Below are 23,415 nucleotides of genomic sequence, written 5' to 3' on the forward strand. Positions count from 1 at the left end.
CAGGTGACTAGAAAAATCTTTAGCACTGTCAGTTTACCAGGTTCGTTTATGCACCAGCGTAAGGACTCGACTATTCTTCTGGCCAGAAGACTGCTCTTTACTTACAACAACATCTGTTTTGCCTGCAATTTATTTGCTGTTTCCAGTGCTCTGACAGCCTGGGCAGCTAGAAAGGGGGCAGCACAGCAAACCTAACGGGAGCTCACTGCGCAGAACTGTGTACAGGGTCCTGCCGTCTGCTGCTTCCAAGCATTTCATGCATCACAGGAGCAGAGCTCTCAGTACTTCCCATGATCACACAATTCTGGAAGCTAAGCTCATGTCCAACATCCTCTGTCGACAGACAGTAATTCATAACATCATGGAAAGCACAAACTATCTCCTTCTGGCTGCTGCTGTTTGCTTTCTCTGTCAGGGTGAGTGATCTTTAATTTGTTTATTCTTGGTTGGTGAAGGGGGGGGTAAAAAGGAGAACAGGAGGTGGCTTTGGTGCAAATTATTTTAAAGAAGTGCTGAAGCTCATTCCAAACTAATGCATAAATGTCCTGAATCCCACTACAGCTCTGTTTGTTACATAGTTTGTTGGGGTTTGGTTATTTTTTTCTTTTTTAATTTCTCCTTGTAAAGTAGTGAAGTAGACCTGATTCGAGATGTCAAACAGGACACACAAAGCCAATGCAACATTGAGAAAATACCTTATGTGTAAAGGTCTAGTTTTACATGTTGTAGAGAGGAACTCAAAAAAGTAACAATATTAAACAGCTTTAAATACATGCTGAAAACAGTTCACCTTCTCTCTGCAGACACAAAAAGTATAGAAAAATGTAAATAAATAATAATAGAAAACAATGCACTTCTCTAGATACACTAGATGCTAGATTTAGCTACTGGTGACATGTAAAAAGGATGGCAATTTAGGACTGATATAACAGAAATTCATTGCAATCTCACTTTAAAATAATTTCTGTAAAAGACTTAGCAGCATTTATTCCAGGAAATCTTGATGTGAGAGATATATCAATAAATACTAAAGGCAAGGTTAGCAATTAAGAAGTGTGAAAGAGTAAGTTTGGTTTTTAGTTAGGAAGTGGGTTTAAATGATTTCATTAACAGGAAAATAAAACTGCCCAACCAAGACAACAAGAGATGGTGAGGGAGGAAAGACATTAACAAAAGAAAAGAAGAGCTTTTATCTGAATACAGTTTCACATGAGAGGGACCCTCTTTTCTTAGGGAGAGCTCTTTCAAAGAGCAGAAAGTAACACCTGCTTTATGAAACACTACAGATCAGTCAGCGGCAGAGACTCCTGCCTTCCATCTCTTTCTCTACTGAAAAGCAACTGTCTGGCCAAAAAAAAAAAATCTCCTTGCTAATATCTGTAGATTCATATTTGTGTTTCAAAGGAACTGCATATTCAACACGCTTCACTTCTGTGCCTTTGCCAAACTCACATAAGGTCATCCATAAATGACACAACAAGTCTTTTTCTGTTTTCCAGTTAGTGCTTGGGGATGTGTGGCCACAGAGTTTACAATAGAGTTCCCCAAAAATAAATGGCTACTAACTTTTAAATAATGTCCAGCTCTCAGGACAGTTATTGCCTAGCTAGCTCCAAGACTAAAAAGCTAGTGTGAAATACAGGCACTCAAGCAAGCAGGCTGTTATCATCACTATAATCATGACTCAGACTAGAAAGCAGAGTTCTTATTTTCTGTGAATCTTGCTACTGCAAAGCACTCTCAAAGCTTACAACCGTCCTGGCCCAGTGGGTCACATTTCTCCCTTCCTCTGCTCTACACCCCTGCAGCTTCAGCAGCTCTAGGGGTTGAGGCCCGTGAAACTGCTTTTGCACCTCCAGTTTTCCACTAACTCTGCAAAACTATTTCTTGAACCCTTTTGCAAAGATGTACGTGAGAAAATTATCATTAAATAACTGCTTTTCACTGCTTTTCTATTCCCAGTCTAATGCAGTCACGACACACTACTACCCACTAACATGAGACCACTCACGGGGCCTTTCCCCAGGCATCACACAAACGCCAACACTCAATGCACAGCAAGACAAGAACCAGTAGCGGCAGTGCCCCCATCACGGCCAAGCCCCCTAACACAGGGCGCTGCTGTGGGAGGCTGCACCTGCCCCCGCCGCTGCTCACCCCGCCCTCCCCCCTGCAGGCTGCGGCGGCTCCGAGGCCGAGCACCGGCTCTATGCGACCCTCTTCCAGAGCTACAACCGGTTCGTCCGTCCCGTCAAGAACGTCTCGGACCCCGTCATCATCCAGTTCGAAGTATCGATGTCCCAGCTGGTAAAAGTGGTGAGTACCCGCCCCGTCGGGGCGCCCGCGGGCGGCGGGAGGGCCGGCGTCTCTCCTGACACCTCTCTCTTTTCCAGGATGAAGTCAACCAGATAATGGAAACCAACTTGTGGCTGAAGCACGTAAGTAGAACTCACTGGTAGCCCAGACGGCACCACCTCACCTCCTCCCCAACATGGGAAGCGTTGCCCGCAACCGGGGTGGCCGGACCCCTACCCTCATGGGCCGCACCAGCAGCGGAAAGAACCGTCCGCCCAACGAAGGCGTCTGTGTCTCCCGGAAGCACCGGGTTCGTCCGGCCCGCGCCAGGTCCCGGTCCCTCGAGGCAAAGCCGCAGCCTGGGGAGCCACCACAGAGTCAGGCAAATCCCCACCGGGCCCCCATCGCGACCGCTGCCCCACAGCGCGCCTGCCCAGCGGGAACGCCGCCGTCGCGCTCTCCCCGGCGCGCTGCTGCCTCCCAGCGGCGCGCTGAGGAACGCCTTCTGCCGCAGGCGCGGCAGAGCCCACCCGCCTGCTCCCACCGACCGCGGCGGCTGACCCCGGCAGGGAGCAGCTCGGCCCTGCTCTACCCTCAGGCCCTGCCCCCGGCTGACCGCCTGCTAAGGGGCACCTTTTCCCTAACTGACCGACCAGAAACCCCTCTCTCCCACACTCTCTCACCAACTCGGGGTGCGGCAACGTTTGAATAGTGGCCTGGCTCGGGGTGCAGCCGTTAAACTCCGGCTGCGAGGCGCCAGCAGCTGCCCTAATCCCCCCCAGCCACCCTACGCCTACACCTAGCATAGTCGAAGCACCGCGTCAGGAGCTCCCAGAAGGCATCACCTACTACCGGTTAGTGCCTCGAACCTGAGAACAAACACAAAATACTGACTTAAAAGAGTCTTCATGGGTTAAAAATGCGATTGCTCACCATACTCTGAGCTTCATAACCAACTTAATTCCCGGGTTTAGCTTAAACTTTGCTAAACTGAGGTTTAACAAGCCTTACTGAAGCTTAACTGAGCGATGACACCCTGCAGCTCTTGGTACCCCTCCACACAAGGTCCTTCACTCACCTTTCATACCTAGTACATAAGCCTAAGAATTGTTTTTACCATCTCACAGATACCTGGCCTTTTGATAACTAAATTATTTAAGCCCTACACACTCTGGTGAGCGTCTTATTCCCCCTTTCTCCTTGTCCTATTCCTGGGACTTGAAGTCACACACATTGAAGTCATATCTATACTAACAGGCCCATCCACAATCCCCATGTGAATAACCACCAAAATAGAACAACCCCAGAAGTGATATGCTGGCACTTGAGTCTAGTCTATGGAATTTCAGTTTCTTCACAAACCTAATATGGACTCATTTCTTCTGTAATTAGATCTGGAACGATTACAAGCTTCGATGGAATCCAGCGGACTACGGAGGTGCTGAATTCATTCGAGTACCATCTGGCCAGATCTGGAAGCCAGATATTGTTTTATATAACAAGTAAGACTCTTGCATATTTATCTTCTTAATTCAGGAAGAAGGGGGATGATGTTACTAGTTAAAAAAATAAAATAAATCAGCAGCAGGGTCACTTAATTAACTGGCAAAGCCTGCTTCTCAACACAGTTGTCCCATATCTATTGCTGTACCCACCTCTGTGCCATCTGTATTAGCATCACTGGGCAGGCCAAAGTGAACTTCACTTTTCCCCTTCACAAGCTCTGACTTTGGCTATTATATCTCTGTCTACAAAACAGGTGGCAAGAAATTCCATGAAGACAGGAGAATTTTTGTCTGAGAGTCAGACCTTTAACTGAAAAAACCCTGCAAATTCTAGCTTTTTAGCAGTTAAACTATTACTGCAAATGTGTCAAATTGTGTTGACATAAAAGCCACAGATAAAAGTTTACTTTTAATGTCAGTTTCTGAGACTATAAGGAGCCAAACTGTTACATTTGCTACACAGATCCAAGGGCTTACATCTGTGAAACAACTCCTTTTCCAACTCCAGCCTTAAAACGTCCAATTGCCTTTTTAAATTTACTTTTTACCAACTAAAATTATCACACCACTCTTACTAGATCTGTGTGATACAGATTGCCATGTAAGACTTAGGAAAACCCATACCCAATTCACTTGCACAAAGATGCACCTCAACCCTAATCCCTCTTTCCATAGTTACTACCTGCACTGTCCAAAGAAGAGGTGGAAATAGCAGTACTGCCAGTATCCTCTTTATCAGCCCTTGAGTTCTGAGGCGATCTAGAATAGAACAAAACAGTTCAGTTGGAAGGAACCTACAACAATCACCCAGCTGGACTGCTATTTGCAATCTCCTATCTGCTGCTTTGAATGCTGCTTGCACTGATCTGTGCAAGCAGTAAGGGAGGATTTTTCCCTTGAATCCTCCCTGGTAAATTTATACAGCTGTTTATTTCAGTTTTAACTATGCAAATTTATGCCAGCCAGTGACTCACAGTGCTGCCCAGGCAATTCAGCTCCATCTCAACATGTAATAGCTGACTTTCCCAAAACAGACCAAACCGTTAATGTCTATGACCTAATATATGAAACTACCTGGAGTAGCTGCATTCTAATTTTCACTATGTTTATTTGCTTTGCAGTGCAGTTGGGGACTTCCAAGTTGATGACAAGACAAAGGCCCTCTTAAAATATACGGGTGATGTAACTTGGATACCACCAGCTATATTTAAGAGCTCATGTAAAATAGATGTAACCTACTTCCCATTTGACTATCAGAACTGCACCATGAAGTTTGGTTCCTGGTCTTATGACAAAGCCAAAATTGACTTAGTTTTAATTGGCTCTACAATGAACCTGAAAGATTACTGGGAGAGTGGAGAATGGGCTATTATTAAAGCTCCTGGGTATAAACATGACATCAAATACAACTGCTGTGAAGAGATATATCCAGACATCACGTATTCTCTTTACATTAGGCGCTTACCTTTATTTTACACTATCAATATGATTATTCCATGTCTGCTGATTTCTTTTCTGACTGTGCTGGTTTTCTATTTGCCTTCAGACTGTGGTGAGAAGGTGACACTCTGTATATCAGTCCTTCTATCCTTAACAGTGTTCCTTCTTGTTATTACAGAAACGATACCTTCTACTTCCCTGGTAATTCCACTTATTGGGGAATATCTGCTTTTCACCATGATATTTGTAACTCTTTCTATTGTCATTACGGTATTTGTACTTAATGTGCACTACAGAACACCCAAGACACACACAATGCCTGTGTGGGTGAGAACCATTTTCTTGAATTTACTTCCCAGGATCATGTTTATGACAAGGCCTGCCAGTGATGAAGAGAATAATGAGAAGCCAAAACCAATTTTCAGTTCTGAGTTTTCAAACGTAAATTGCCTCAACAGTTCTGAAACCAAATGCTGCAAAGAAGGCTTTGTGTGTCAAGATATGGCATGCAGCTGCTGTCAGTATCAGCGAATGAAGTTCCGCAGTGTCAGTGGCAATCTCACAAGAAGTTCAAGCTCTGAGTCTGTAGATCCTCTGTTTTCGTTTTCAGTTCTGTCACCAGAAATGCGAGATGCTATTGAAAGTGTTAAATACATTGCAGAAAATATGAAAATGCAGAATGAAGCAAAAGAGGTAAGAATATATTTTACTATTACTCAAACTGCAGACATTTGCCCTTAGCTTGATCTCAAACAGGTATCAAAAAAACCCCAAAACATACAAAAAATAATAAAAGGAATAAAGAAAACAGGACAAGAAATAATTTTATTATTAAAATTATTTTATACAAGATTACCTAAGCTGTATTACAAATACTTGCAATTTTGACTGTAGATAATTCTGAGAAGCAGCTCTGTTGCACAGCAGTCTATTGACAACACATACCCTAAGTGAAGCATATGAAGGTAACCACTGCTAGGGAAAGATAGTGGAGTATCCATCTTACAACATTCAGACTGAGGATTTTTCCAATCTGTAATCTTAATACTGGAATTTGCTGATGCTATGGCCTTTAGAGTTACATTCTCCATCTGCCAGTTTATCATCAATAACAAAGAACATTAAGAAGGAATGTCCTTCACAGCAATGATGTTGCTTGTTCTGCTGCTGCAGAGTGAAGTGCTGTAGCTAAACGAGGTAACTCCTGCAAGATGGGAACCATCATCTTTCATAACACTGCATTTTAATACAATACAAAGTTTTATTTCTGTCATTTTCCTTGGAAATGCTAAAAGCAGTAGCTACACCACCACAGTTGCTGCAGAATTTAAAACCTCTGTAGTATGGCACTTACAGTTAGAATGAGGTTACTGTGTTTATGCTGAAATCAGAACTTAAGTTAGAATTAGTTGGTATAGAAGATACAGGGTTGTTCGGGGAATTTTTTTCAGTCTGCCTTAACAAACAAGTTCTAAGCTAAAAAGTGCAATATTTCAAAACCAACAAATGCATTATTCATGTACTAGCCTTCCTGAAGAGAAAAAAAAAAAAAAAGAACTGTGATTGCAAGAATAACTAAAATGATCGCCTAATGCAGTTATTATGAATATATAACACATAGAATACCTCAGTATGACTCATAATGCCTACTGTAAAAAAAATGAAATAGTAAAACCTGGTTTTCGGAAACAGAGTTTCCTCTCTACATGGAAGGAAATCAGATGAATTTCATATTATGCATGAGAATATTCACATTTCAGTACCACATAAGAAACATACCAATAATTATATACCAATTAACCCTTGTCACTTTACATTCTGCTTAAAGATCTGTAAGAGCACTCTGGTTCAATAAAGGTTTCTGGACGAACCTGATGACCTAAGAGTGCAAAGCTTTTCACTTTCATTTTTGGCAAGAAGAAGAGAAGCTGTATCTCATGAAGTCCATGTCTCAGTGATCAACCTTTTGTATTTGAAAAAGTACCTTCTGGCTTTGCCACAAATTGTACATTCAAATAAAGCTTCTTCAAGGTGAATGTGTTTATTAAAGAAAACGGAGATATGTACACTGTACATACATGAAAGACATTTACAGATGGAAAATATATGTGCTTTCTATAGAAAATGGTACTAACTGCTAATGGCAGTTATCTAATAAACATGCTATTCTTTTTCAGATTCAGGATGACTGGAAATATGTTGCCATGGTAATCGATCGTATTTTCCTATGGGTTTTCATCCTGGTGTGCATTCTAGGAACCGCAGGATTGTTTTTGCAGCCTTTGATGGCTGGAGATGAAATGTAATGATGAAATGGCATGTCGTGAAATCAAATAAAACTTTTGCCAACCAAATCTGCACCCCTACCCTAACATCTGGTGTCTCTTCTATGTCTAGTAGAACAAAGATTTCGCTTGGCCTCAACTTTGCCTGACCAAAGGCTTTGTTAGAAGCGCAAAAATGTGGAAAAATTAAGATTTTGAACCTTTGTGACAGCTAATCTCAGATTAATATGAGCTATGCTTGACAGCTACTTTTTGCACTAACATTAAACTCTACAGGAATGGTTTAAGAAGGGGTTGATAAAGAAACTGAGAATTACATGAATATTGAGAAAGTCAAGACAGGTTGGCTACTAGATTTGCTTCCACAAGTCCAGTGCCAGGTCTCTTTAGACCATGACAGACAGGAAAGAAGTTCATTCTGAGTTCTACGAATTCCTTTTAAGGCCCTAATTGTTTAGGAAACATAAATACCAAATTGTTAGAATGCAGACACTGCCACCTGGTGTGAAAACGTTAACTCAGCTAGTAGGAGGAAAGGACTATGGGCAAGTTTATTACAAAAGGAGAATAGGTAAGTAATACATGATGTTAAGAAAACAGCCATAATTTAAACTCTGCACAACCCCAAACTATTCAAACTTAGCGATGTTTAAAACTGTGCTCAAGTGAAACACATACTAAGATGCAGTCTGTAAGTTATGAGAAGGATCAAAATACTTTGATAGTAAAATTTGGATACAGAAGCATTCTGCTATAGTGAAGTGTTTTATGACAGAGGGAGGCATGTAGATACAAAATAGTCCTGTAAAGTATGCTAAAATTGCTGCTTGGGCTTGCAAGAGCATGAATAACAACAAAATAATGTCGTAAGAAAATATTTTGTAAAAATATGAACTGTTCTCTCTGTACCACACAGGATTTTTTTTTTTAATTCAGTGTATCAAGTGATTAAAAATTTACAAAAATAAAAAGAATCAAGCTGATGAAAATTGTGCCTTTTTTTTTTCTTTTTTTTAAATTTTATTTTGACCAAATGACAAAAACCTATATAAGGTAGCACTGGCTACAGTTCAACACATTCAGAAACAAGTTACATAACTAAAGGTCCATGCTTCGAAGTTTCAGACATAGCTTCCAAGTTTCAGACATACCCAATAAGCAAGAGAGCCCAATGATTCTAGTGTCAGCTATCTTATCCGTGCTTACCAGGATCAGAATCAAGAAGTGACTAAAAGAAACTCATGCATTTGCAAAACTTTTGGGTTACTAGTATAAAGACAGATACTTCATTGGCCAATATGCCATCAGTCACCTTGCGATAAAATAGGGCAGTCTACAGACACCATGTGATAAGGAGAAAGAGATGAGGTGGGAACTTAATAATATATATAACCCAGCTAAAATTTAGTGATTTAAGACCAAGGACTACATAAAATGAAATTTTGCATTTGATGAGGAAATAAGATATCTAAAGTATTCCTGCAATTTCCACACAAAGTCAACAATGTATTAATTTTAGTAATATTGAAAAAGTGAAAATTATTATATTGATGGGTTAAATCAGATCATGTTTGTAAATTCACCTTATTAATTATGATGGGACTAGAGGAAATACAGATATCCACTGCCAGATGGTATTGAAAAGAAAACATCATTGCCCTGCCTATGAGCCTTAAAAAGTTACATAAATCCAACAGCATTCTACAAGTGAAAACAATTTTAAATAAATATTCAATGTTAGCAAAATTATGACATAAGCAATCTGTATTATAATTGGTACAGTGCCAAACTGCTATTCTGAAGGAGAGACAGGGACATGTATCTGTTTTCCAAATTTGTAATCACTACATTATCAAAGTCACCACAATCACCATAAAAATTGTTAAACATTCTTAAAGCAGTAGACCAAGCCTTGCTCAAATTAGCTTGGCATTGGTTTGCAGGATGCAACTGTATTACAACATACACTGACAAAACTTTGGTGTAAGAAAACTTCTGGTTTAGACTCTTCTAGAAACTTTCAGGAAAGGTGGCATGGGAATGAAAGGTAAAGAATTCAGAATCAGTATTTCTAGGATATTTTAATGCAATATTTTTAAAACTGTAGGTTAGTTTTCAGTACTCTCAAGGGAAAAAAAGTATGGAAATCTGTAAGTCTTCATGGCCTAAGAGTTACATATGGTTCTATAAGTAGGAGAATCTATTAAAGGTAGCTTTCTAATTTTGGTTTAACAAATGTGCAAAAACTTAATCATCTGTATTTGGTTACACAACATAATAATTTTCAAACCCTTTCCTTCAGAAAGGCATTCCCCAAATTCCTTCTACCTGTGCTTAAAAACTTAATTCTGAGAAACACCCAAAGGCATGGAAAGATTAACGTGTTCGCCGTTAGCAGTATGTATCAAATCCTTCATCAAGAATAAAGAAATCTGAATGTTCTGGACCATTAGAATACTTGCGCAACTTGGGAACTCATTTAATTTGTCTTTGCCTTTCTTTCCCTAGATGACAGAAATATTGATATTTGTGCACCCTGTAGGCATTTTAAGCCTTACAGCATTAAATGTTCACATCAGTATGATAAAATTAACAAGGGCTTAAATTTAGCAGCAAATTCCACTGAAAATGTATAAAGACAAAACATAGCCAAACCACTGTCTTCACTTCTATGTTGAATGTACAGTAAGTTTAAGTGGTAATTTTTTACTATTTTATATTTATTCTGTAGAAACTTTATATTTTCACAACACATTTGGAGAGGTGATAAAAATTCTCTTTTGCATACTACAGTAAATTGAAACAAGCAGCTCTGCTGTGCAAATATCTGCAAATATATAATAATTAACAATTTACATAGTAATTTATATTTGGACTACAGTGATCACTGTCTAAAAAATTTGCTACCCTTCTATTTCACAGTAAGTGTCAGTGCATGCTTTTTGGACACATCTCACATGCAAGTGCTTAGAAGGTCCTTTTAATTCTGACCTAATTTAGAAACAGCTTAGTAGACTGGCAATAAGCAAATTGACTTCTGCATCTCCTAGGGATGCCATGCTCTAATACAAATTTCTGGGTTCGGCTATTTTTGTTCTCTATCAGAAACATGCCTGCAAAGAACATGCATGGAAACAGAGCTACTGTACAACCCTCTAGAGCTATAGTAGCAGAAGACAGACCCAGAACTACTTTATGCATTTGTATTGCCTATATGCATAGGTACTATTATACTTGCCCATTTATGAATAACAGGAATAAATAACAGAAGTGATCCAATTACTGAAACCAGAAGAAAAGCCCATAAGAACATTCGATCAAGCACCTGAGCAATAAATTTCCAGTCTTCAACCACCTAGAAAACAAAGAGTGTAAGACTCAGTATGTGTGAAAACAAATAAAAATACACTTCAAAATCCTGCAATTCTTAATCACTTTACAGTACACTTTTTTCCCAAATAAGGTATAATTGGTAAGCCCCTTCAGTTCCTTTTTATAACTACAGTATGAGCTGGAAGAGCAACAAACTTCCCTCTTTGAAAACTGTAAAGCTATACAGACAAATACTAGATTCCAATGCAGAAAGTGACCCTGACAAGCACTAAATATCCTCAGCAACAAAAAGATCAAATCAGTATGCAATTTTCTAACATACTGCAGGATTTAGGATTCATGCCACAGCCTCATCATAAAGTGTAAAACAAATAAACAAAACCAAACCCCAAACCAGCAAACCACTCAAACCAAACTTGACAAAAAATACCACAACCCAAAACCAACCAACCAAACAAAACCACACAATGCAACAAACTCACAGTATTTTCAGGTCTATTTTTCGTTTTGATGGAATTATTAACGTCTAGACATAGTTTTGCAAATATAGCAGATATAATTGTGGAAGCAAATTAAAACCTTGCTAAATAATTGTCTTTGATTTGAACTGAAGGTATCCACAACTCCCAAGCCTACTGCTTCCTAAGAGGTAAGGCTGTAACTGCACTAGTAGTGTTGCTTTTATTAACAACAACTGCAATTAAAGCTCAAATTCTCTGGAGCCCAAATAATAAAATAGAATTGAATCCCCAGTCAGCTGTATATTAATTTCTGAGGTCTGGAGTCACACCTATATAAAACCTGAAAACCAAATACTTAACCACTTCTCTTGTCATTCAGAGTCAAATGGAATAAGATAAGTAAGAGACAGAGTCAACCCTTAATTTAAAGGAAATTATGTATTTAACAGAAAACTATTCTATTTTTGTTGTTTATACGATGTAGGGGTATTAGATTATCTTTTAAAACCATGGTAGATTTATTTAAAATGTAGGCTGGATTCCTTGTGATGATGTCAGAACTGAGTCCTGAGAAGGTACATTAGAGGAGCTGGCTTACTCTCAAGCTAGTACGCAAGAACATACTCTTAGTAAGCAGCAGCTTCTGAAGACAGTAATTTCTGTATATATTGAAAGAATCTCAGGCCTTGCCATCACAAAAGATAGCAGTATCATGAGACCACATAACAAGCTTCTGTATTTCTACACTAGCCTGAAAATAGCATTTAAGTCCCTGATGTACAAATGCTGCTATTTTAAAAAGTGCAGAAAGAAAACAGATTCAGAAAGCCCTTACCTAAATGGTGTAAACATCCATTAAGGACAGTTCAGAGTGCAAATGTACAGACTGAAAAACAGCTTTTGATATAAACTTAGAGACAAATAGTAATAAGGCTAGAAGAGAACTCAAGAAGTCATCTATTCACTCTTTGGTCTTAGCACAAAATGACCAACATACAACTATACAACTTGTATTTAAATTCATGTAAGTTAGGGCATTGAAAACTGTTTTTATTTGGAATTGAAAGTTGCAAAATGAGTCAATAACATGAAATTACTTCTAGAATAAACCAAAATAATTTAAAAAACCCAACTACTGCATTGCATCATCTGAGTATCTATAAGAACTCTCAGTATGGAACTGTGCATGTAATTCTTTCCAGTGGAATAATTAGAGGCTTCCAGTGAAGCTGTAAATCCCATAGCATGTATTTAATATGCAACTGACAAGTAAACCATTACTGGTTTTAATAATTTCCAGCTTCACAAAATCAGTGTAACATGAAAAACACACCAACCTCACGAACTTCATTCTCCTTCATAACATGTCTTGTAATATATCGAATAGAATCCAGAGCTGCTTCCAAGGTGTTCCTAGATGATTCTGATCCATTCATATTTTCTGTTTCCTCCTTCTGAGCAAAGTATCTATCTACATGACTTCTCATGCAAAGCAGCTTGGGAAGTTTGTGAAGAAATATCTTGCGAACCCAAGGTGCCATAGCATTGTGTGTAGACGAAGAGCGATGATGAATATTGATAGCAAAGACAGTTATTACAATGGACAATGTCACAAATATCATAGTAAACACCAAGTACTCTCCTATAAGTGGGATAACTTTAGAAGAGGATGGAATAATCTCTTCTATAACAAGAAGAAAAACAGTCAAAGATACCAGTACTGAAGTGCAAAGTGAAATTTTTTCACCTTCATTGGAAGGAAGATAGAAGACAAGGACAGTTAGAAATGAAAGCCCAATGCAAGGAATAATGAGAAACAAGGTGTAAAAAAGTGGCAAACGTCTAATTATAAATGAATATGTAACAAAAGGATACCAGCAGCAGCCATCAGTCCTATTTCCTTTGCTTCCTGTTGCAGTCACTATCTCCCATTCACCATTATCAAAAAAGTCTCTTTTGTCAACATCATAGTCTTCAAGAATTAAATCAACCTGCGAACCATCGTAAGTCCAGGAACCAAATTTCATAGAGCAGTTTTGGAGGTCAAAGGGGAAGAAGGTTACATCAATAGTACAAGAACTTTTGTAGTTTGCTGGTGGAGTCCACGCAATGGTGCCATCATATTTTACCACAGTTTTTGTAGATGTTCCCTCAAAACGTCCATCTGCACTGAAAAGAGATATACGCATGCAGTTACAACGGGGGGTATTTTAAAATAAGAAAATAAGTGGTGGTGTTGTCGTCACCTCAGCTCTTTATCCTTCCTTCTCCTTCACAACCAAAATTCTGTATGGTGTTCATAGACAATTTTCTAAATTCGTTTTAAAATCTGAAAGTTACACAGGTAAACAGCTTTGGAAGGGTCAAGAATGTTCTCAAGGCATTAAAAGATCCATGCAGCTTTTTGTGGCACCAATGTCTTCTCAAATGACTGTAAGAGCATGAACAAGCTCTGGTTTTTCTATTGGTAATATAGCATAAATAATTTGCAATGTGACCAAATCATAATTATTGAAGAAAAAAATAAATAAATGATGAAACAGGTAAAGTAATACCTGTCTGCCACCTCCAACCTTTAATTTATACTCACTGCAACAGTCTTTTCCCCTGACTTCAGTCAAGAAATGTAAAAGCATTATATGCACCTGACCTGAGCAGAAAAGTTAATTCAAAAGTTACTACTTCTGAGTAGTAATTCTACATAAAATTCTATAAAAAAGCCAAAAAAATTCCAAACGAACCCCAAAACCAGTAATACTCTCCTTCATTTTAAATCCATGCTGAATATGACTTACAACAGCATGAATTAGTTGTTTCCTTCCCATCAATTTACCCTATTATTTTTTACCCAGCACTGTTTTCCAATGTAAAAAACAAAATAAAAGGTTTACATAGAGAAGGGGAAATACACTTTTTAAACAAATGAGAAATTCCATACAGAGTCAAAGCAAAACATTGAAGCATTTAACATAGCAACAAAATCCATTTGAACTCAAAAGTCTTCCATACATTCTTAGCTCTACTAAATGTGCTCATGTATCTATACAAGGAGTCTCCTTCAAGCAGCTTGGATGGTAAAGTTAGAAACTAAGTGTATTTATATTATATGATTAAAATCTTACTTGTCATACAGCACAATATCCGGAATCCAAATAGAATCTGATGGGACACGAATAGACGTTATTCCAGCATAGTCTTCAGGATTCCACCTTAATTTCACATCTACCCATTCCTGTGGATATCCAAGATGTAAAAATCACTACTATTGTGAAGCTGATTTAAGCAGGGCAAGACTGAATGAAAATAAATTAAAAGGCAATTTAAAAAAAAAATTACAATCATCAAGCCAGCCTCTAAAATTTTCATGCAATGCTGAATTTGCTAAACAGACATCTATTTACCTCATCCAGTATTTGTTCTCTGTTATAAGTGCCACTTGACAGTATTTCTGTATAGAAGCTAATATATTAAAATCCTTTATCACAGCATGTATATATCAATAAGAACTATTATAACATACAGACAATTAAATTTGATAAAAGCTTGTTCTGAATGACTATCAATGACTCTGGAAGCTAATCAGAAACAACTAAAACATTTTCATCACCAAAAAAGTACAAGTCTCCTAAGATAGTTGCTCCTGTTTCTATCAGCAGCACTAAAATAGCACCATTAAAAGCACAGTAGTACTTTGGTGATTTTACACTTCTATACTCAAAAGCTCAAGAAGAAAACTCAAGTTTCTAAGAATTCACCATCACACCGAATTTCAAATGCATGTTCAGGTCAGTTATTTTATTTGAAGTGGTTCAATTGCAACAAGTTCTGCAGAAACTATGAAGAGGGCACAAAGTGTTCACATTGACAAATTGCCTCTCACTTGCTGAGTAATCTTTGCCTTAAATAACATTTACTGGGAAGAAAAAAAACAAACAGTAAGCTACCCAATGTAATCGGAGTCTGCAAACAGTCTTCTAAGTTAAATCAAGAATTATCTGCAACCAGCATTTCCCAAGTTAATAGTGGCCATTATGTTTAGCACTGGACTGATTATTATAAAGCTTGAAGCTTCCTCCTGCCCATAAACAAATATTCTTATAATGGGAAAAGTAGCTCTTTTCAGCAAGCACATACAGCTTTGAAACAAATTCTTCAGTTGCCTGATAATCTGAAACATTCTACAAGAGAAAGATCTTGACACTATCATACAAAAGACTACACAAACCCATACTTTCCTTAACATAGTTTTGGAAAGAAAACTTACGCACCAAAGTGGTAACTGTTATGGCTGAACACAAATGGCCAAGCGATTCCATATCCAATTTCTTTTAATTAGGTTGTTGGGGTATTTTTGAAATTTACCTTTCTTGTTTAGTTGATTTGGGTTTTTAAGAGTTTCAGAACAAATGATAATGCAGGGAAATTTTTTAAACGTACTATGTAACATAAACATTCATATAACAACTAAGGTTTGTGGAATACATGATTACATAGAAAAATTTCTTCCAACTTTTAACTTGCACCTAGGAAACTTCAGCACTTTTCATCAATATTTTACACATACCTGTTTCAACCAGACATTTGTTGTCATCAATTGATTTTTCTCATCCTATAAAAATAAAGCATATTTTATGAAAAAAAAATTGAAACTGCACAGTATATTCACAGTAATTAGCTGATTTAGTTCACAGCTGTAATTTAAAATACAAAACACGCTCTGAAAGCATTGCAGCCACTGGTAAGTATGTTTAAATGAGAACTTTTTAAACACGTAACAGTATCCTTGGATCATTTAACTGTTAAGTTACATTTTTCCCCCTCTGTCTCTTTCCTCCTTTGCATTTTATTATTTGACTGTATTTTACACAGTCCTACTGTTTTTCTATGGAAACAAAGAGCCAATATGTGGAAGGAAAGCACCTTACAGCTATGAACAGTGAATTCAACATGGAAAAGAATATTTTGAAGTGAGTAAGTATCAGGGGAAATATTATCAGGCTCATCTCTTTTACATCACAGGTAATTCCAAAAAATAATCTTCATTGCTATGGAATTGAATTCTTTGAAGACTTCAGAAGTATTTTGCTGCTTAACAGGGCAAAAAGAACAGTATTTGTGAATGTTCCTGAATTTTACAGAAATGACATTTATTATGTTTAAAAATACCTGAGTTTCCCATTAAATAAATAAATTAAACACAATTTCCAGGGTTTAAGAATTTCACTCAACTTTGTTTTTTTCCTGAAAACATCACTACACAGAGAAGTTATCTGACTTCTCTACCTCTTCACAATCACTTCTTCATATCCTCATCTAATTTGTTATTATGCTGTTAATATTTTCAGGTATAATCTGCTGTATTTGATGTTAAACGTGCGCGATTATTTAATATGACATTACATTCCACAATTTTAATAATTAGGGGATAAAAATAACCAAAGTCATTTACTATACATACCACATCTACTAGCTGAGAAATTGCAAGGCCAAACTTTATTTTTATTGTGTCATTCAAGCGTTCCACTGGACGAACCCATTTTTGATAGTCTTCAAATAGATGTTTAAACAAACGATCTTCACTTTTAGCAATAAAAGAAGGTTCAGATACACCTAGATTAAAAAGTAATGTATTACCATTTATTTAAATGAGCATTGTACATCCACATTCTATTGTCCAAAGAGCTACAGCTATGTTCGTTTCTCATTCCCTCTTCTCTGTAAGCACAGCCAAAATCTTGAAAGAATAATTTTATGAAGTGCAACATATATGATGTATAAATTTTGCAGTACTTGTAGAATACTTCTTCCCCACACTGTTTGGTATCTCGAACACATGCCAATCTACTTACCAGTCAATGCTCTACCTATTCTAATGTTATATTGACTGGAGGGCACCTATCTAGTTAAGTAATAGTATACATGCAATTACTTTGTGTTCATAGTTTTCAAGGAGTCATTTCAATACCTGGAAACTGGACTGATGGCCTGGAACAGACAAAATCTTAGTCTAGCTTACAAAGAAGCGGAAATAAACATCATCTTTTGTCTCTCAAGAGAATGGAATACGGGGCAGACCACTGAAGGGAAAAAAGGGAAAAAAAACAATAAACTGTACTGCAGATGCAGAAACATCAGGAAGAGAGTAGCCCAGAGTTTAAAAAATATGTATATACATTGTCCTAAAGCACCTCATCAGGCAACCACTGTCCTTTATGTTTGGGAATCCCTAAAACCTGAGATTTTTAACCAAAACAATCTCATGGGAACGTATCATTAAAAACTCTGATAATAATAATAATAATAAAAACACCAGAGTTTGAAGTTTCTCCATTATGAGAATCCATGCAAAAAAACCATATGCCCATAAGAGAAGGACAAACTTGGGAAAGATATGGAGAGAGGGGAGATAAAAAGGCAAGATTAGTGTCTAGCTAAGTAGCTGGAGTATCAAGATCTGCAGTGCGAAAGATCTGAAGGCCATCACCTCAAGAGGCAGCACAAGCTACACACGTCAATTACCCTAAAAGGAACAGCTCCAAAACGGTCTCCAATTCCTAGAAAAAAGTCATAGCCACCACAAGATGACATGAACATATGCTCTAGACATACTCACTGATGAGATTTAAACTGACTGAAATTATAATAATAGTTTTTCTTCAGACAGTAGTCAGTTTAAAGGACAGAATTCAACCTAAGAAAAGGTTCACAACCATCTCTAACACAGATTTAAAACATTATACCATTACATAAAAGCAAGGCATGACCTCTCTAGAAATGATGTGCTCACTAACAGCACCCATCTAAAAAAAGATAATTCAGAAACAGAAATGCACTAGAGAATGTCATAAACAGATTAAAACCAGAGACAGTCATCTGTACAAGGAGAGATTTAAGAGATTAACATAATTTTGTTTGGAGAGGAGATGAATTTAGTGGACATAACACAAGTAGATAAAGTAGTGAAGAAAACATGTAGAAAAGCACACTGATGGATTTATCCTTTCTCATAAAAAAAGGTCAAGGAAACAAAAGCATTAGTTAAAGGCAGTAGAAAATTTCTGTGTGAAGTTAACTGCTATTAGCATTCAGAAAATCAGATTATTAGGTACTGAAGAGAACCAGAATTTTAGAATTGCCTGGGATGGCTAAAATTGTCAGTTATGTCAGATAGTATCTTACTTGCACAGAGAACCAGTTCCCATTTCAACCCAACTTGCAAAAATCTGCCTCTGAATTTGATCAACAGTTTCGTGGCTTTCATTTGTAGGAGAAACTTGACTAACACCATTTAAGCCATTAATTTAGACGGACCTAAACTAATTCTGTGTGACTGCAAACACTGCACCCTAGATGACCAAGGCAGGCAATGTTAAGTTTTTAAGTTGCCTCACATTATCAAAGGGTTCTCATGACAGCAACAACTTTCTGCCGTGCTGCAAAAGGCTGCTCTTACAGATCCTTTGGATAAAACACCCAGAGCACTGCAGAGCCCAGCCACAAGACAATTCCCTGCCTTCTGCACTGCAGGTCTGGGACAGTCCAGTAGCACTATTATTATGAACACTGGCTGGATTACAGTAGGAGTAAAAGCAGAGTGTGTCTTAAGGAGTAGGTTCGAAACCAAGTCAGGATTCCTTTCACCCCCAGATCTTACAGTTAACCTGCTGCTGAACAGTCCCTGATACTCTAAATCAACACTACTGTTTTAAGAGAGTTCATCTTTGTTTCAAAATACAAATCTATCTGTTTACACCATATTTCCCTCATTTGAAAACCTATTGTGCTTCCAGATGTATTATTTGTACATGCTCTATAATTTAACATCTTTACATTTCAAGATTGTTGGCATGTGGTTTGTATAGCAGCAAAGAACTGATGACTTTTTCATATATACCCTCAGGTGGGTACATACAGGACAGAGTTCCTGCCAAAAAGGATCCAGTGACAGAATGTTACATACATCCACAGCTATTAGGTTAAAAAGTATTTATTTTTACTGACACCTTAGGTTCAGTGCACGCTCATTAGCCAAGGAATTTTTCTTAAAACTATACATATATTTGCCAAGTACTACTTTTTACAAGCATCCACAAGAATGCTTCCTGAAGACAACTTAATTTATCTGTTTCTATGTCCCTATTTCCTGAATCATGAGTGGTTTGTGTACATTTCAGCTTAATATTCCATAAATGCTTGATTTTCATATTAGCATTAATTACATTTCCCTTTTGCAGTTACAACTCTCAGCTGAATTTTGGATACAATTTGAGAATGACAGTGCAGTTGTGTATTCTCTCTCCATTAACTGACCTTGAAGCAATGCAGAGGCAAAGTTGCACTTTCACCATTTCTGAGTTCCTGTAAGATGACCTCCTGTACAGCAACAACAGCAACTGCAGGGTACACACTGTTTCCAGATTACGCTTCTCTTAAAACACAGCATCTCCTCTGCTATGCCAAATGGGGACTCGATTCTTGATCACTTTTATATGCTTAGGGAATTGTTTTCAAACATCTAACACAGACCTACTCACTGGTTTCTTAAGATGACCATATTTCCTAACAATATAGTTAGCATTTCTAGATATACAAAGAAAACCAATGCATATGCTATCATAGAAATATCCACAGCTTTCCATATTTCTCATTTATTTTATTTATTAATAAGATGGGGCATACTGGTCTACAAAAGGCAGCTTGCACGAAGGAGAGCTGGAGATAGGAACAGTATTTTAAGCATCCCCAAACACAAAATCAATAACTACCCCTATATTTCTGTATTTTATTTAATAGGGCCACTCCATACAGACTGCACTCTTTTCCATGTGTCTGTATGCTTTTAAGATTATAATAGAGGGCATAACCCTTAGTTACTTGTTGCAATTAGTGCTAATAAAAAAGTTTAAGAACTAGTGGGAAACAGAAAAATGGAAAAGAGATGATGGTTTAAGGCAACAGAGTGGCTATGCTTGCTGGAGAGGAACAGAAAGAGGGTAAGACCTATAGCTACCAAGATTAGCAAACAGCTTGCCTGGGGTACAAATCTCATACTAAATTAGATAGCAAAACACTCACGCCTGCTACTAGCTAACTGTTCTAAGAAAAACTTTAAAAATCTATAGTCTTTGAAGGGCAATTTTAAGCATCCCTGTATCAATTTTAAGCATCCCTGCTTTATTTTTGTTGAGGCCAGGCAACTTCCGTGCTCTAAATCAAAGGCAGCTCTCTATACTGTTCAGTGATAAGTCCCCATGACCATGTTTACTTCATAATTTACACCTGAAACCCTTCTCTGCTCACTCCAGCTCAGTCTGATTCCATGTTCAGGGGGAAGAAATAAATGAAAAAAAAATCCTAAATCACATGAGAAAATGCTGGATGGCCAACATTTGAACTGGAAAAAGGAGACATATTTATGCACAAAGCAGACTAATGATTCATTTTTTCCAAACACTGAAGTAGTCAGAGTACACTTTCCACAAGCAGAAATGCTAATTAAACACCTGACCTCAGACACAAAACTCAGTCCTATCATTTCCTCCCTGAACATTTAACAAACTTCTTTAATAAAAGTGGAGGAGACATTTAGAAGAGGAAGCATTACATGGGTCTCAGATAGCACGACAAAACATGTGCATGTGTATTCATTTTGTTAACATTCTCAACACAAAACGTCAGTAGTGCTGCTAAAGGCAGACTTTTTAAATGCCTTTTCATTTGTAAAATCTCTATTGTTACTTGTTTCTCACTGTACATTATGGGATGAAATTTCTTAGCATCTTAATATGATTTTGTAACAGTATTCTTTTTATAAGAATTACCAGTGAAACATTGGATTGCAGGTGTAACACTGGTCCCTATACTTTAAACAGTGTAGTTCAAAGCATTGTCTAATTGATATAATTGAGTGCTAATGATTTCAGGGTTTCTTTGGATCCCTACTTGGTTCATTTTCAAAAGGGGTCCATGGGAGAAGAGAAAGGGTCACTTTTAAGAAGCCTAATGTTAAAATGTAGATTCAGAAGCAATATATATTACTAATGTAGCCTTATCATTGAACCACGATTATATACCACTATAATAAGCAAGAACATTAATAAGCAAGAACATTAATAAGCAAGAACGTTACTAAGAATGATAAACATGGCAAAATATCCATATTTGATAGTTAACATTACATTCCTTAACAGCATGTTATCACAACAGACTTTCATCCACAAACCTAACTACTACAAACAAGAACTAACCATTCGCCTACAAACGAGGAAGATTAATAAATACATCCTGTACACCTGTCTTGGTACACTGGTGTAGTTATTCAGATGATACTGTGATTACTTTTTCAAACAATTTAACAATTTATAACAAAGTAAGTCTAGGAACTGAAATGGCAACTGTTTAAAACTTGCTACAAAAATTGTTTGGTCATCACTTAAGAGAAGGGGGAGAAAAAAAGTTTTCCATCTGTCTTACAACGCAACTTATACTGCCGTGTTTTTTCTCCTTTAAGGATTCAATCAACATTAAAGCATTTTTAAAATATCAAAATCACCTTTACTAGATTGTCTGTAAGTCAAAGCACAATTACTGACTAGCTTTTACATCATTAAACTCTGAAAGTTACATCCTGATTAAATTATGAGACCAACTTTTTGAAGTCAAAGAAATAAAACATGATCTAAGAATAATTTTCCTTAAGTTCCTAAGAGTTTCTACATACATGACAGTGCAACCATTACAATCTATTCTGTAAATTTACCTCCATAACATATGCAAATACAAAAAGCAAGTACCACAAACCTACAACTCATTTAAGTTGTGCCTCATTTACGTGAGCAGCACGAAAACTGAGAGTCAAGACGCTTCAGCTCATCAGAGCGTTACACGTGAATTTTAAAAGCCTAAAACCAGTGTAATTAAATGCCCGATAGTCACGACTGATATGCACCATAAAAGCCGCAGCTTGGTGAAGGCATTTTCCCCTCTTCTGCGCAAGGGACAGCCCTGGTGAGCCGGTGACCAGGATCTCTGTAGGTCACACGTTCTCGTTCTCATAGGCTAGCAGAAATCCCGCAGTCCCTACCTCAGCACCGGTAGAATCCCTCTTGGCCTCCAAACAAGCCTTGTTTTGGTCTCCTCTTGGCAAAAGTTGACGGCGTGGAAATCGCCGCGCGGTGCGTGGCCGCCCCAGCACCACACACAAAACCCGCCTCATTTTTCCACACGACCCTCGCTCACCTCCCGCTAGCGTTCCCGCCACTCCCAGATGCCCGCCCGAGGGCCGGAGCAGACAGGGCAGGAAGTCAGCGGCGGCCCAGCCGAACCCCGGGCTCCGGCACAACCTCCCCTTCTCCCCACATACAACGGCCGGTTACGCGAAAGCCGAAGCTCCCGAGGGCTCTTAACTTGCCGTTGACCGTTCCCTCCCGTCCTACTCGCCCTCACCGGGCCATCCGAGTAGCCTTACCCGCGTAACGCGCGCAGGCAGCGGGGCCGGCTCCAAGCTTGCCAAGAAAGGGCGCGAAGAAGCAGGTGAGGAGGAGCAGAGGACGGCCGCCGTAGCGCAGCCACAATCGCAGCTCGGCCATGGTCAGGGTACAGCCCCCTCTGCCTCAGAGCCCCGCGGCGCGGACAGGGCGCAGCAGCAGGGCGCCGGTGGTGCCGGGCGGCGCTGGCCACGCCCCGCTGGGAGCCCGGGAAGGGTGCGGGGGGAGGGATCGGAGCTCGCGCGGGGACCGTTACAGCGGTTGGCGCGCTGCGGGGGGCAGCCGCGCGAGCGTCAGCAGCAAGGCGTCGTCCCGAGCCGTTTTGGCGGAGCTGGCCCAGAGGTACCAGCTTGTAGCCCCGCTCTGTGAGTGAGACCGTGTGGAGCTACTGAGTTAGACTCAGCGCCTCTGGGCCCGGTTTCGGGGGGGTAACAGACAGCGCCTGCTCCTCGGTCTGTGAGGGGAAGCGTCTCGTGAGGGAGGCGAGTGCCATGGGATGGAGCCTGCTGGCAGGTACTTGGGCGGGAGAGCGGTAGTGGGCCCCGTGAGCACCGTCCCGTCGCGTCCAAAGCTAGAGACGAGACTCCCTCTGGGGCGCAGCAGGTGCTGC

The 23,415-nt window shown here is 38.9% G+C and overlaps 2 protein-coding genes across 2 annotated transcripts; one reads left to right on the forward strand and one right to left on the reverse strand.

Moving 5' to 3' along the window:
- Positions 1–304: 304 nt before the first annotated feature.
- Positions 305–7,546, forward strand: CHRNA3 (cholinergic receptor nicotinic alpha 3 subunit). The gene is made up of 6 exons (XM_054388336.1): positions 305–416; positions 2,177–2,316; positions 2,394–2,438; positions 3,688–3,797; positions 4,922–5,933; positions 7,418–7,546. Exons 1-6 carry the CDS (start codon positions 320–322, stop codon positions 7,544–7,546), a joined length of 1,533 nt encoding a protein of 510 aa, XP_054244311.1. The 5' UTR covers positions 305–319.
- Positions 7,547–10,718: 3,172 nt separating this feature from the next.
- Positions 10,719–22,907, reverse strand: CHRNA5 (cholinergic receptor nicotinic alpha 5 subunit). Its single transcript, XM_054388343.1, has 6 exons — positions 22,787–22,907; positions 16,778–16,929; positions 15,884–15,928; positions 14,442–14,551; positions 12,657–13,488; positions 10,719–10,880 (listed from the first exon to the last, which is right to left on the reverse strand). Exons 1-6 carry the CDS (start codon positions 22,905–22,907, stop codon positions 10,719–10,721), a joined length of 1,422 nt encoding a protein of 473 aa, XP_054244318.1.
- Between the last annotated feature and the right edge of the window lie 508 nt (positions 22,908–23,415).

The sequence above is a fragment of the Indicator indicator genome, chromosome 16, assembly GCF_027791375.1.
Source record: "Indicator indicator isolate 239-I01 chromosome 16, UM_Iind_1.1, whole genome shotgun sequence".
Classification (NCBI taxonomy): Eukaryota; Metazoa; Chordata; class Aves; order Piciformes; family Indicatoridae; genus Indicator; species Indicator indicator.